The sequence below is a fragment of the Haliotis rubra genome, unplaced genomic scaffold, assembly GCF_003918875.1.
Source record: "Haliotis rubra isolate DU_JTF1 unplaced genomic scaffold, ASM391887v1 Scf28, whole genome shotgun sequence".
NCBI classification, from domain to species: domain Eukaryota; kingdom Metazoa; phylum Mollusca; class Gastropoda; order Lepetellida; family Haliotidae; genus Haliotis; species Haliotis rubra.
In genome coordinates, this window is record NW_025766891.1 from 602,366 (window position 1) to 615,390 (window position 13,025).

Sequence of the window (13,025 nt, forward strand, 5' to 3'; positions counted from 1 at the left end):
TATTCTTTAACATGTTCAATCCTGCATGAATCTAACTGACGCTATCATTTCTTAGGTCATGGATGAAGGTAAAATCATTGACTTTGATGAACCTCACCTGCTTCTGGAGAAAGGTGAAGGTCATTTCTACCAGATGGTGCAGCAGACGGGCAAGACAGAGGCGGAACACCTGGCAGACATAGCACTGACCGCCTATGAGGAGAGACACGCCAGCAAACCCAACGATGACAATGTCTTGCCCAAAGAAAATGGAATGACTTACGAGTCAAAGATGGACCAAGGAAATCAAAATGCAGAGGATCTTGATAGTGCCATATCTAGTTCCAGCATTGAGGAGAATGCACCCATGTTTGAGCCGGCGCCTAGTGATTCAGAAGACATGGATGCAGCTCCAAGTGCACCTTTATTAGACCAAGACACAGTTGGAAAGAAGGCTGAAGAAAGTTCCGTTCCTAAAGTAAACGGGGAACATGCAACAGTTAATGGTGCTGGGATACCGAAGGATGAGGACAAGGCTGTGGAAGATAGTTATTGTGACGATGATATCGAAGAAGCATTACTGTCATCAGAAGATAACACTGTAGAACTTACTCCATCTACTCCAATCGTGAGTATAGCCAAACAGAAACGTGGCTCGAAGGACCTATCAGAGAACATATCGTCCACGACACCACTGCTTAATGATGACAGCCAGACATCTGACTGTATAGATGTTTGATGACGGGACTCAATCTGTTGATGCAATGTTCCAGTGTGATCAGTTCTTTTCAGGAATAATATTTCATGAGATCAAGTTCAATGCTACTTCTTTTAAGGACTCAATCAGACATATATCAGTTGGCATTGTATATATTCACTTTCCAAATGAACAGAAATGAGGGGAGTTTTTGAAATACATGTGGTAGAATGTTTTTTCTTGGTGTGGGACTGCAGTTTTGGAATCATTTTTAGTTCATATTTTAGACATTTATGATCTTGTTGGCATGTAAACATTTGTAAGGATTTTATTGATTTTATTTGACTATTTGTTTGTTTTAGATGTATGCTAACTTTTAGGACAAGGGAACATATTTTCATCTTATCTCTTTTTAGTTGCGCTGTTTTTGAGTTTTAAACTTTCCTTCTCTTGCTTGCTTGGAGTCTCAATAATATTGTATTTAATTGTGTCTCTTATGTTGTGTTCATGTTTCATGATGTGATTTTACATACTGTTTTTCATGCATTAATGGTGTCATTTTAGATGATGTGTTTCCAGAGTTTTAGTAGTATAATTTTACTCTGCTCACTTTTTAGTTCCATGAATCTTCATACACTGCCAAACATTGTGTTATTGCTTCATTACGTACTCTGACCCTACTTAATGGCCCCTTGGGGATTCCAGGAGGGAACCCACACACAGCCACACACACACAAACACACAGCCCCCCTTCACATACACACACTACACACACACACACACACACACAGCCCCCCTTCACATACACACCTATGTTGAGTGCAAGACGTGACCAATCGATCAGATGTTCAGATTCTTGGTCTTGGCTGAAAACATGTCATTGTACCAAGATGTGTCTCACAATCACTTGTTTGTTTGGTCCCACCATCATGGCTGTAATACTGCTGAGTGCAGTGTTGAACAAGAAACAAACAATTCTATATCTGAAACTGTTTCATGACTACATTCCATTCATGTACAGTATACTAGAGATATAACAAACTTACTGGGATCACCAATTCTAGCTCTTTATAAACGTAGCTTGTAGTTATTTCGACTAATATACAAGGGCTAAACTATGGTTCGTTATATCAGTCAGTTTGTTATAAACATAGTTTACTGTTCATCTTACTGAATTAATTATCTTCACATGGTAGACGTTTTGAATATATGTGTGTTAGAAATCATGATAATGGCAACGATGTTAGTGTGTTGAACAGTGAAGTCCTTAGAATCATGTGGTGGTACAATACCTTATTTAGACTACATCTGGACACATTGTGTACATGGAACATAGTCAGTTCCTTGTGTTTTGACAAGGTCTTCGCAAACAGAATACAGTTTAGTAATTGATTATCAGATACGCCTTGATAATTGTGATGATGCAATATTCATATTACCATCTCTTATCACAGCATGACTCCTACCATCCCTGGTATGTTAAACTATGCCAGCTACCTTCCACCACGCTGTACGTCACAGCTTCATTCCATATGCCCTCCACCTCGCAAACAACCTCACAAGCCACCCCAACTAGTTTCCACCCCGCCAATGACCCTAACTATTTTTCACCAACCCAACCATCTCGCCAACCACCCCAACTAGTTTCCACCTCGCCAACGACCCTAACTACCTTCCACCAATCGCCAATGACCCTAACTACCTTCCACCTCGCCAATGACCCTAACTATTTTTCACCAACCCAACCATCTCGCCAACCACCCCAACTAGTTTCCACCTCGCCAATGACCCTAACTACCTTCCACCTCGCCAACCACCTCAACTACTTTCCACCTCGCCAATGACCCTAACTATTTTCCACCAACCCAACCATCTCGCCAACCACCCCAACTAGTTTCCACCTCGCCAATGACCCTAACTATTTTCCACCAACCCAACCATCTCGCCAACCACCCCAACTAGTTTCCACCATACCATAGACAGAAAGAATAACTATTTTCCACCAAAATATTCCAACCATCTCGCCAACCACCCCAACTAAGTTCCCCATCAGCAAACCTGAAATATACCAGGTTCTGTCTCTGTACCAATAACCCATTTCAATTTTGTTTAAAAAGTGTCTCATGCCACATTTTTTCTCATCAAATATAACCATGTGTTATCATCCATTGCGAATTCCACCTCCCTGACAGTAAGTCCCAATGTAGGTTTGTGAATGAAGGTTATACTTCATTAAGATGAAACAAGTGCAATGAAGGACATTTTACATTTTATAAATTCTGTAAGATTTTTAGCTGTAAACATAATGGTTTTATGTTATACTGATTTTAATTTTAGTCAATCTAAAGCAATACAGTCATCAGGAATGTGACAGCCATAACTGGTTGTTGTAAGAGATGTTTGTCATCAAATAACCAACTATCAGATAGACAAGGACAAATAAATATAAAAATATCAATTTCGTAAAGTTGTAGCATTGTAATGAGGACTGTACAGGGTTTTATGTGTCCCTGTTAGGTTTTATCCACCGAGACTGAGGTATATAACCCCGTATACCCCGAATTACAATGTTACAACGAATTTATCTCACCAAATGTTTAAGTCTCTCTTTATGTAAATATAGCATTAAAACAAACTGAAATTCAATCACATATTTTACTAACGTACTTACTAGTCGATCCGAAACACTGGTTCATGGTTCACTGACTGCTGTGGATGCATGCTTTTTCCATGGGGTGGGGTATAGATGATTTATTCTCCCTCACAAAAATTTATGATGAAAACAAGTGCAATGAAGGACATTTTACATTTTATAAATTCTGTAAGATTTTTAGCTGTAAACATATAATGGTTTATGTTATATTGATTTTAATTTTAGTCAATCTAAAGCAATACAGTCATCAGGAATGTGACAGCCATAACTGGTTGTTGTAAGAGATGTTTGTCATCAAATAACCAACTATCAGATAGACAAGGACAAATAAATATAAAAATATCAATTTCGTAAAGTGAAACAATCATTGTGGTGCTAAGATCTCTTTGTGCAGGTGGACCCTAAGCAGTGTCAGCTTGTGTATTCAGTCTTTATGGATGTGCCCCATTGTTGGATCTGATCGGTGACACAGTACTACATGATTCCTACTAATGTCCCCAGCATCCCGTGCGTGATGGAATAGATGCCCATCATGCTGTTGTACAACGCAAACGTAACGCTACAACTGTGTTAATGTATGAGAGTTGAGATCACCTTATAACTAAGATCACTTTGTACAATGGCACAAAACACTGTATTGCATGTTTATCAAATGACATATGGGAGATGATTTTTTGTGTTACCCGGTGGGGTGGTGGGGTTAAAGCGTTCAATTGTCATGCCGAAGACCATGGTTCAATTCCCCACTTGGATACAGTGTGTGAACCCCATTTCTGGTGTCTCCCACTGTAATATTGCTGGAATATTGCTAAAATCGGCATAAAACTAAACTCGCTCACTTACTTGTGTTATCATATGTTATATTTGGGATTACACTTTCTCAGTAAAGTACAGATTCTAGTACTTTTTGGGGGGTTGAGTCATATCCGGGACCCGCTCAGCCACCGCGGCCTCCACATGTGTTACCCGGTAAAACGTTGCTCACTTGTGTTACCCGGTAAAACGTTGCTCCTTACTACAACCCAAAGTTTGTCTGGCCTGGCAGCTGTGATATTATAAGTTGTAGCATTGTAATAAGGACTGTACAGGGTTTTATGCCCTCCCCTGTTAGGTTTTATCCACCGAGAATGAGGTATATAACCCGTATACCCCTAATTACAATGCTACAACGAATTTATCTTACCAAATGTTTATATCTCTCTTTATGTAAATATAGCATTAAAACAAACTGAAATTCAATCACATATTTTACTAACATGGTACTGACTTGTCGATCCGAAACACTGGTTCACAGTTCACTGACTGCTGTGGATGCATGCTTTTTCCATGGGGTGGGGTATAAATGATTTATTCTCCCTCGCAAATATTTATGCGCTGCATCGATGGTGTTGGACCGTGCACCAGGCATACATGGTCATTTGTTCCAGGGCATGTGAACCAATCAGAGAAGGACATTCTTACATGAGATAGGATAGAGCTGACTTGTTCTTCACTATAGAATAGAACAACAGCACAGTACAAATGACTTCGTTACACAGGGTGCTATATGTGCCTTGAATCTGTTCTGTTGTGTATGTTGTGAATAGATAAACATTGTTTCACATGTCATGTTGCCAACATTTTGTATGTATAATTTAGCGACATACATAATATGCTTCTCATCTTTTGACATGTCATGATGCTCAGTGATGTCCCTATCAAAATTTGAATGGCATATTGAAGAAAGAATTTTTTTCATTCCATTGCCAATTGTTTTGTTTGTCCTTTTGTGTGACTTATTTAATACAATGGCTACTTAGAGGTATTTGGAGGTCTTTGTTATAGGCACTCCCTGGGGAACCAAGATTATTACAGTTCCCCGACAACTAATGTTGGTTGTAACAGTTGACAAGATGGATCACGTGATCAGATCCGTTGACTTGGGTAATAGCATGTCCTACCCGCAATGAATCATATAGTTGCTCACAATCGTTGCCACTGGATTATCAATTTGTTCCAGTTCCCTGTCATGTGGCTGGAATATTGCTGAGTGCAGCAGTTGACAAAAACAAACGAAACACTATCATATGACAATATATGCAATTATACCGCTTTAATTGAATTACAGTAAGATATTGTTTTCAGTCACTTCTATATAGTCTCGGGCGGTGGGGGTAGCCTAGTGGTTAAAGCGTTGGCTCGCCACGCCGAAGGCCCGGGTTCGAATCCCCACATGGGTACAATGTGTGAAGCCCATTTCTGGTGTCCCCCCGCCGTGATATTGCTGGAATATTGCTAAAAGCGGCGTAAAACCAAACTCAGTCAGTCAGTCAGTCTATATAGTCTCAATCAGTGTAAAGTAAGTTGTAGGTTTGTCTTCATTAGAAAATAACACTGAAACATTTCCTGAATGTCAAAAGATTAGAAACAGTATGACTGAAAATCAAAAAGTAATTCCTTTTGTTTCAACTAAATAGGAAATTTGTTTGAAAGATAATCCTAGCAAACTATTTTGTAGTAAAACTCTTGTGAACTTCAGAATATCAGACTTCATTCCTAAAGTAATACAAATAATTACGTGAAAGGCAGTTATGTTTTATCTTATATAGCTGATCAAGGAATACATGTGCATTATTAATTGACATGTGAATCACATAATGAGCGGATGTTTGTGGTACTATGTATGAGATGTACTAGTATTTCATGAGCAAGAAGGAGATGTAGAGAGTGGTTATCTTCCCTTGTTGGTACTGCAAGACGGTAATGTGACGAGGATGTTGGCTGAGAGGCAAGCAGGGTTGAAAATCCTACAATTAATATGCAATGTACTTATGTCAAAAGGTGCGGGCAAAGGAAAATGATTACCATATTTGACCTAATAAACACCAATCATTGTATTGTGCCTGGTCACCGATATGCTGGGATTATAAAATTTCCACCATCCCAACTTTTCTGTGTGTCGTCATATTCCTCCCCTTTGTATTGTGAAGTATTTGGTGTATTTTTTTCGGTCAAATAGACAGAGTCATTTTGTATTTGAATTCTGTGGGTTGAATATGAATGGTCCTGTCAGGTGCCTTAAAGAAGATAATCATGTAAAGGTTTAATATGTGATTAACCCCGGTCCTGATTTGTCATGTAATCTTATCACACATGTATAGAAGGAAGGAGAACAATGATAGTTTACTGATTGGTTGGTTTAATAGATAAATGTGAATATGGTATGCAATAAATATTTAAAAAGATGATGATTGTTTGTCGTTAATTGCAACACTGCAAAACTAAAGGATCTTTTGTCATACAGAGAAATACACACTTAAGTAATTTCAACACTTCATCTGACACAAGTTCAACAAACAGATCAAGCTTTACAGCAGGGCGTCACGATATGGCTGAAAAATTGCTGATATGACTTAAAATATTAACTCACTGGCTTTACAGCAGGGCAGTGTTTTTGACAATTTGGCTTGACATTTTGACCTGACCACGGAAGCAAGCGCTATTTACAGATTTTGCCTAAATAAGGACTACCTCGAAGATACATGTCTCCACGGAGGGTGGGGTAGCCTAGTGGTTAATGCGTTCGCTCAGCACGCTGAAGACTCGGGTTCGATTCCCCAAATGGGTGCAATGTGTGAAGCTCGTCTCTGGTGTCCCCGGCGTGATATTGGTAGAATATTGCAAAAAGCGGCGTAAAATTAAACCCACTCACACATTTCTCCAGTATAACTCAAACACTGACAATTGCAAGCTCATAAAGCTCGTTATATTCTTGATGGAGGGCTCGTTCCGATACATCAATATTTTGTACTGGAGGATCTGTCGTGTTCTGCAAGCCATATTGTCCAAAACATGCTCTATGGAATTGTTATCTGGACTCCTGGTGGGCCAAAACAGTACAAAACACATACTGACATAAGAAATCATCAACCGCACGTGCACGGTGTGGATTAACATTGTTGTCCATGGATATTATGTTCAGAGAATGGCCATCGAAGCGTGATACAACAACCTTGTCTTGGATATTAGCGATATGATTTTGGACCGGTCTGCTGGACAAACGATGATGTGGAAGCCACTCTGTTTTTATCAAACCAGTTGCCATGAAATTTTGTGATTCTGAGAAGAGCTGTATCCTCCCTTGGAGTTATCGTGGTTGTTCTAAACGTTCACGGCCCTTAAAGTCACTAGTTTGCTGATATTTTCTGGCCAATCAGCTGATAATCGATGGATGACATCCAACATCCCAGATAGCATTCAGACTTTGGCCCAACGTTGGCAATGGTTTTGCCAACATTGCCAACGTTGGGCCAAAGTCCGAATGCTATCTGGGATCTTTTGCAATAGCCTTCAATGCCATGCCAGCATTCCGCATACCAATAACTTGCCATAATTATAACGTAAACGTTCCCTCTGGATTATGGTAGCCTTATTCCTGTGGATTCACAGATACATACAGAAAATCAAATGAAATTTTAAACATTAAGTCATAGCTATTCCTAGTGGTATGCCTATCCTAACCCTGAGTTATCTCCCCTGATCCTGACGTCACCGTATTGTTTATCTACAACCCTTCATAATTGTTCTGTATGGTCCAGAAGCTGATCATGAATATCATCAGCTCCTGCCGCAGTGTCGTGAGCCTTCCCCAGAGCAGTACGTAATTCATGGAGAGAAAACGTACTGAGGTACCGGTATATAACCCCGTATACCCCGAATTACAATGTTACAACGAATTTATCTTACCAAATGTTTATATCTCTCTTTATGTAAATATAGCATTAAAACAAACTGAAATTCAATCACATATTTTACTAACATGGTACTGACTAGTCGATCCGAAACACTGGTTCACGGTTCACTGACTGCTGTGGATGCATGCTTTTTTCCATGGGGTGGGGTATAAATGATTTATTCTCCCTCACAAAATGTATGCCCTGCTTGGATGGTGTAGGACCCTGCACCAGGCATACATGGTCATTTGTTCAAGGGCACGTGAACCAATCAGAGAAGGACATTCTTACATGAGATAGGATAGAGCTGACTTGTTCTTCACTATAGAATAGAACAACAGCACAGTACAAATGACTTCGTTACACAGGGTGCTATATGTGCCTTGAATCTGTTCTGTTGTGTATGTTGTGAATAGATAAACATTGTTTCACATGTCATGTTGCCAACATTTTGTATGTATAATTTAGCGACATACATAATATGCTTCTCATCTTTTGACATGTCATGATGCTCAGTGATGTCCCTATCAAAATTTGAATGGCATATTGAAGAAAGGATTTTTTTCATTCCATTGCCAATTGTTTTATTTGTCCTTTTGTGTGACTTATTTAATACAATGGCTACTTAGAGGTATTTGGAGGTCTTTGTTATAGGCACTCCCTGGGGAACCAAGATTATTACAGTTCCCCGACAACTAATGTTGGTTGTAACAGTTGACAAGATGGATCACGTGATCAGATCCGTTGACTTGGTTAATAGCATGTCCTACCCGCAATGAATCATATAGTTGCTCACAATCGTTGCCACTGGATTATCAATTTGTTCCAGTTCCCTGTCATGTGGCTGGAATATTGCTGAGTGCAGCAGTTGACAAAAACAAACGAAACACTATCATATGACAATATATGCAATTATACCACTTTAATTGAATTACAGTAAGATATTGTTTTCAGTCACTTCTATATAGTCTCGGGCGGTGGGGTAGCCTAGTGGTTAAAGCGTTGGCTCGCCACGCCGAAGGCCCGGGTTCGAATCCCCACATGGGTACAATGTGTGAAGCCCATTTCTGGTGTCCCCCGCCGTGATATTGCTGGAATATTGCTAAAAGCGGCGTAAAACCAAACTCAGTCAGTCAGTCAGTCTATATAGTCTCAATCAGTGTAAAGTAAGTTGTAGGTTTGTCTTCATTAGAAAATAACACTGAAACATTTCCTGAATATCAAAAGATTAGAAACAGTATGACTGAAAATCAAAAAGTAATTCCTTTTGTTTCAACTAAATAGGAAATTTGTTTGAAAGATAATCCTAGCAAACTATTTTGTAGTAAAACTCTTGTGAACTTCAGAATATCAGACTTCATTCCTAAAGTAATACAAATAATTACGTGAAAGGCAGTTATGTTTTATCTTATATAACTGATCAAGGAATACATGTGCATTATTAATTGACATGTGAATCACATAATGAGCGGATGTTTGTGGTACTATGTATGAGATGTACTAGTATTTCATGAGCAAGAAGGAGATGTAGAGAGTGGTTATCTTCCCTTGTTGGTACTGCAAGACGGTAATGTGACGAGGATGTTGGCTGAGAGGCAAGCAGGGTTGAAAATCCTACAATTAATATGCAATGTACTTATGTCAAAAGGTGCGGGCAAAGGAAAAAGATTACCATATTTGACCTAATAAACACCAATCATTGTATTGTGCCTGGTCACCGATATGCTAGGATTATAAAATTTCCACCATCCCAACTTTTCTGTGTGTCATCATATTCCTCCCCTTTGTATTGTGAAGTATTTGGGGTATTTTTTTTCGGTCAAATAGACAGAGTCATTTTGTATTTGAATTCTGTGGGTTGAATATGAATGGTCCTGTCAGGTGCCTTAAAGAAGATAATCATGTAAAGGTTTAATATGTGATTAACCCCGGTCCTGATTTGTCATGTAATCTTATCACACATGTATAGAAGGAAGGAGAACAATGATAGTTTACTGATTGGTTGGTTTAATAGATAAATGTGAATATGGTATGCAATAAATATTTAAAAAGATGATGATTGTTTGTCGTTAATTGCAACACTGCAAAACTAAAGGATCTTTTGTCATACAGAGAAATACACACTTAAGTAATTTCAACACTTCATCTGACACAAGTTGAACAAACAGATCAAGCTTTACAGCAGGGCGTCACGATATGGCTGAAAAATTGCTGATATGACTTAAAATATTAACTCACTCGCTTTACAGCAGGGCAGTGTTTTTGACAATTTGGCTTGACATTTTGACCTGACCACGGAAGCAAGCGCTATTTACAGATTTTGCCTAAGTAAGGACTACCTCGAAGATACATGTCTCCACGGAGGGTGGGGTAGCCTAGTGGTTAATGCGTTCGCTCAGCACGCTGAAGACTCGGGTTCGATTCCCCAAATGGGTGCAATGTGTGAAGCTCGTCTCTGGTGTCCCCGGCGTGATATTGATGGAATATTGCAAAAAGCGGCCTAAAATTAAACCCACTCACACATTTCTCCAGTATAACTCAAACACTGACAATTGCAAGCTCATAAAGCTCGTTATATTCTTGATGGAGGGCTCGTTCCGATACATCAATATTTTGTACTGGAGGATCTGTCGTGTTCTGCAAGCCATATTGTCCAAAACATGCTCTATGGAATTGTTATCTGGACTCCTGGTGGGCCAAAACAGTACAAAACACATACTGACATAAGAAATCATCAACCGCACATGCATGGTGTGGATTAACATTGTTGTCCATGGATATTATGTTCAGAGAATGGCCATCGAAGCGTGATACAACAACCTTGTCTTGGATATTAGCGATATGATTTTGGACCGGTCTGCTGGACAAACGATGATGTGGAAGCCACTCTGTTTTTATCAAACCAGTTGCCATGAAATTTTGTGATTCTGAGAAGAGCTGTATCCTCCCTTGGAGTTATCGTGGTTGTTCTAAACGTTCACGGCCCTTAAAGTCACTAGTTGGCTGATATTTTCTGGCCAATCAGCTGATAATCGATGGATGACATCCAACATCCCAGATAGCATTCAGACTTTGGCCCAACGTTGGCAATGGTTTTGCCAACATTGCCAACGTTGGGCCAAAGTCCGAATGCTATCTGGGATCTTTTGCAATAGCCCTCAATGCCATGCCAGCATTCCGCATACCAATAACTTGCCATAATTATAACGTAAACGTTCCCTCTGGATTATGGTAGCCTTATTCCTGTGGATTCACAGATACATACAGAAAATCAAATGAAATTTTAAACATTAAGTCATAGCTATTCCTAGTGGTATGCCTATCCTAACCCTGAGTTATCTCCCCTGATCCTGACGTCACCGTATTGTTTATCTACAACCCTTCATAATTGTTCTGTATGGTCCAGAAGCTGATCATGAATATCATCAGCTCCTGCCGCAGTGTCGTGAGCCTTCCCCAGAGCAGTACGTAATTCATGGAGAGAAAACGTTTAATTGTAATCCTCTCCATTATCAGAGTTAAAATTGACTGATTTCTTTTCTTGTTGGGTTTGGTTTTTCTGGAACTGAGCAGGGAGACTATATAAGGTTGTAGAGTATCCCTGAACTGAGGGACATAATTTGACGAGGAGGAGTAGTTTGGCAAAGTTTCGCCAAGTTTGTTTGCGATTTTAAGTTTATTTGTTAAAAGAGAGTCACCATCTTTGAGATGGCGAACACCAGATTTTGATCCTTTGCCCTTAATCTTTTGAATCATGATCCACACCTTGGACACGGGTGTGCGGGAGTTGATTTGGGACACATATTTCCTCCATGACTGGTGTTTAGTTTGCTTAAAGGTACATCTTGCCCTGGCATTAGTCATTTTAACGGCAAACCGAGAGTCACAGGCCTAGCGGTTTGATCACAGGATACGGCCACGGAACCGCACGCGTATACTGACACGGATGGTCTACTCCCATTTGTGAGAACTCCCAATTGTGAGACTCCCAGTTATGAGACAGTGGAGTAGGTAATTAACAAAGAAAAGACACCTTACTCCCCTGGCTGATAGAATAGATTCACCCTAGCTAATTACTGATTTGCTATGTAACTGAATCTTTTGGAGGTAACTTAATGAAACTCTATAAGATAAATTGATTAACATACTCCAGTAAATGTCCTTTAAAATTAAACACTTTGATAATGATAATAAAATATGTTTAAACCAAAATGACTTTCAAACTTCATAATAGTCAATAAAAATGTGTTATCATAATTACATATTCTTCTGAATAAGTAAAATATTTAATGAACTATTTCTTCTTTGTAAATAAAATCTTTGATAATCTATTTCATTAATCTACTCATCAATGAACTATGCCTCCTGTGGGTGCTCTTCAACAACTGGGCTGATCCCAATTTCATTGTGGGGATGTGGAAACACCACCTATGTGCACTGAACCATTAATTAATGTGTCTCACAACTGGGAGTTCTCACAAATGGGAGGACACCACACGGATAATCCGCCCTTGATCCCGTTGATGTCTGACTTGGCCGATCTGGTCGCTTCATCGGTGTATCCCTTCTCACAACCGGAGTTCACTATGTGAGAGGGTTTGTTGACAGTACTAACTATGGATGTTCGGAAGAGGATTTCTCGCCGGGTTGAATTTTTGTGGAGAAGTTGGAACTATTATATGGTCTTTATCCCAATATCCTTCCACCTCCGTTCGAGGATCAGGGAATTGACATACCCGTGGAGTTGGGTTGCTGATTACTGCCGGAAGGGATGCCCAAGCTGTCTTTGCCGCATTCTTCATTAAAGTATTAAAACGACGTTGGATAACCTGCCCAGGTCTACGCCATTCACCACCGACTTATCCTGTCCATTCTACCAGTTTTGCCCTCTTACAGGATGTTAAGGGCTTCAGGGAGCAAGCACTTCCGTGTACAAATAGTGATATCAAGGAATTGGACATGGCTGCTTGGACATCGATTGATA

General features: G+C 39.6%; 1 protein-coding gene and 1 long non-coding RNA gene across 4 annotated transcripts in view; one reads left to right on the top strand and one right to left on the bottom strand.

Annotated features, from left to right (window-relative positions):
* The window catches only part of LOC124281103 (ATP-binding cassette sub-family C member 4-like), a 99,839-nt gene extending 98,111 nt beyond the window's left edge, over positions 1-1,728 (top strand). For all 3 annotated transcript variants that reach the window (XM_046717120.1, XM_046717119.1, XM_046717117.1), the window contains exon 23: positions 56-1,728. In XM_046717120.1, coding sequence (XP_046573076.1) covers positions 56-718 — 663 coding nt within the window. In that variant the 3' untranslated portion in view covers positions 719-1,728. The remainder of the gene's footprint in view (positions 1-55) is intronic.
* Positions 1,729-2,255: 527 nt separating this feature from the next.
* Positions 2,256-2,640, bottom strand: LOC124281107. The gene is made up of 3 exons (XR_006899845.1): positions 2,482-2,640; positions 2,379-2,425; positions 2,256-2,348 (listed from the first exon to the last, which is right to left on the bottom strand). It is a non-coding gene; the product is annotated as an uncharacterized LOC124281107 (long non-coding RNA).
* Positions 2,641-13,025: the final 10,385 nt, after the last annotated feature.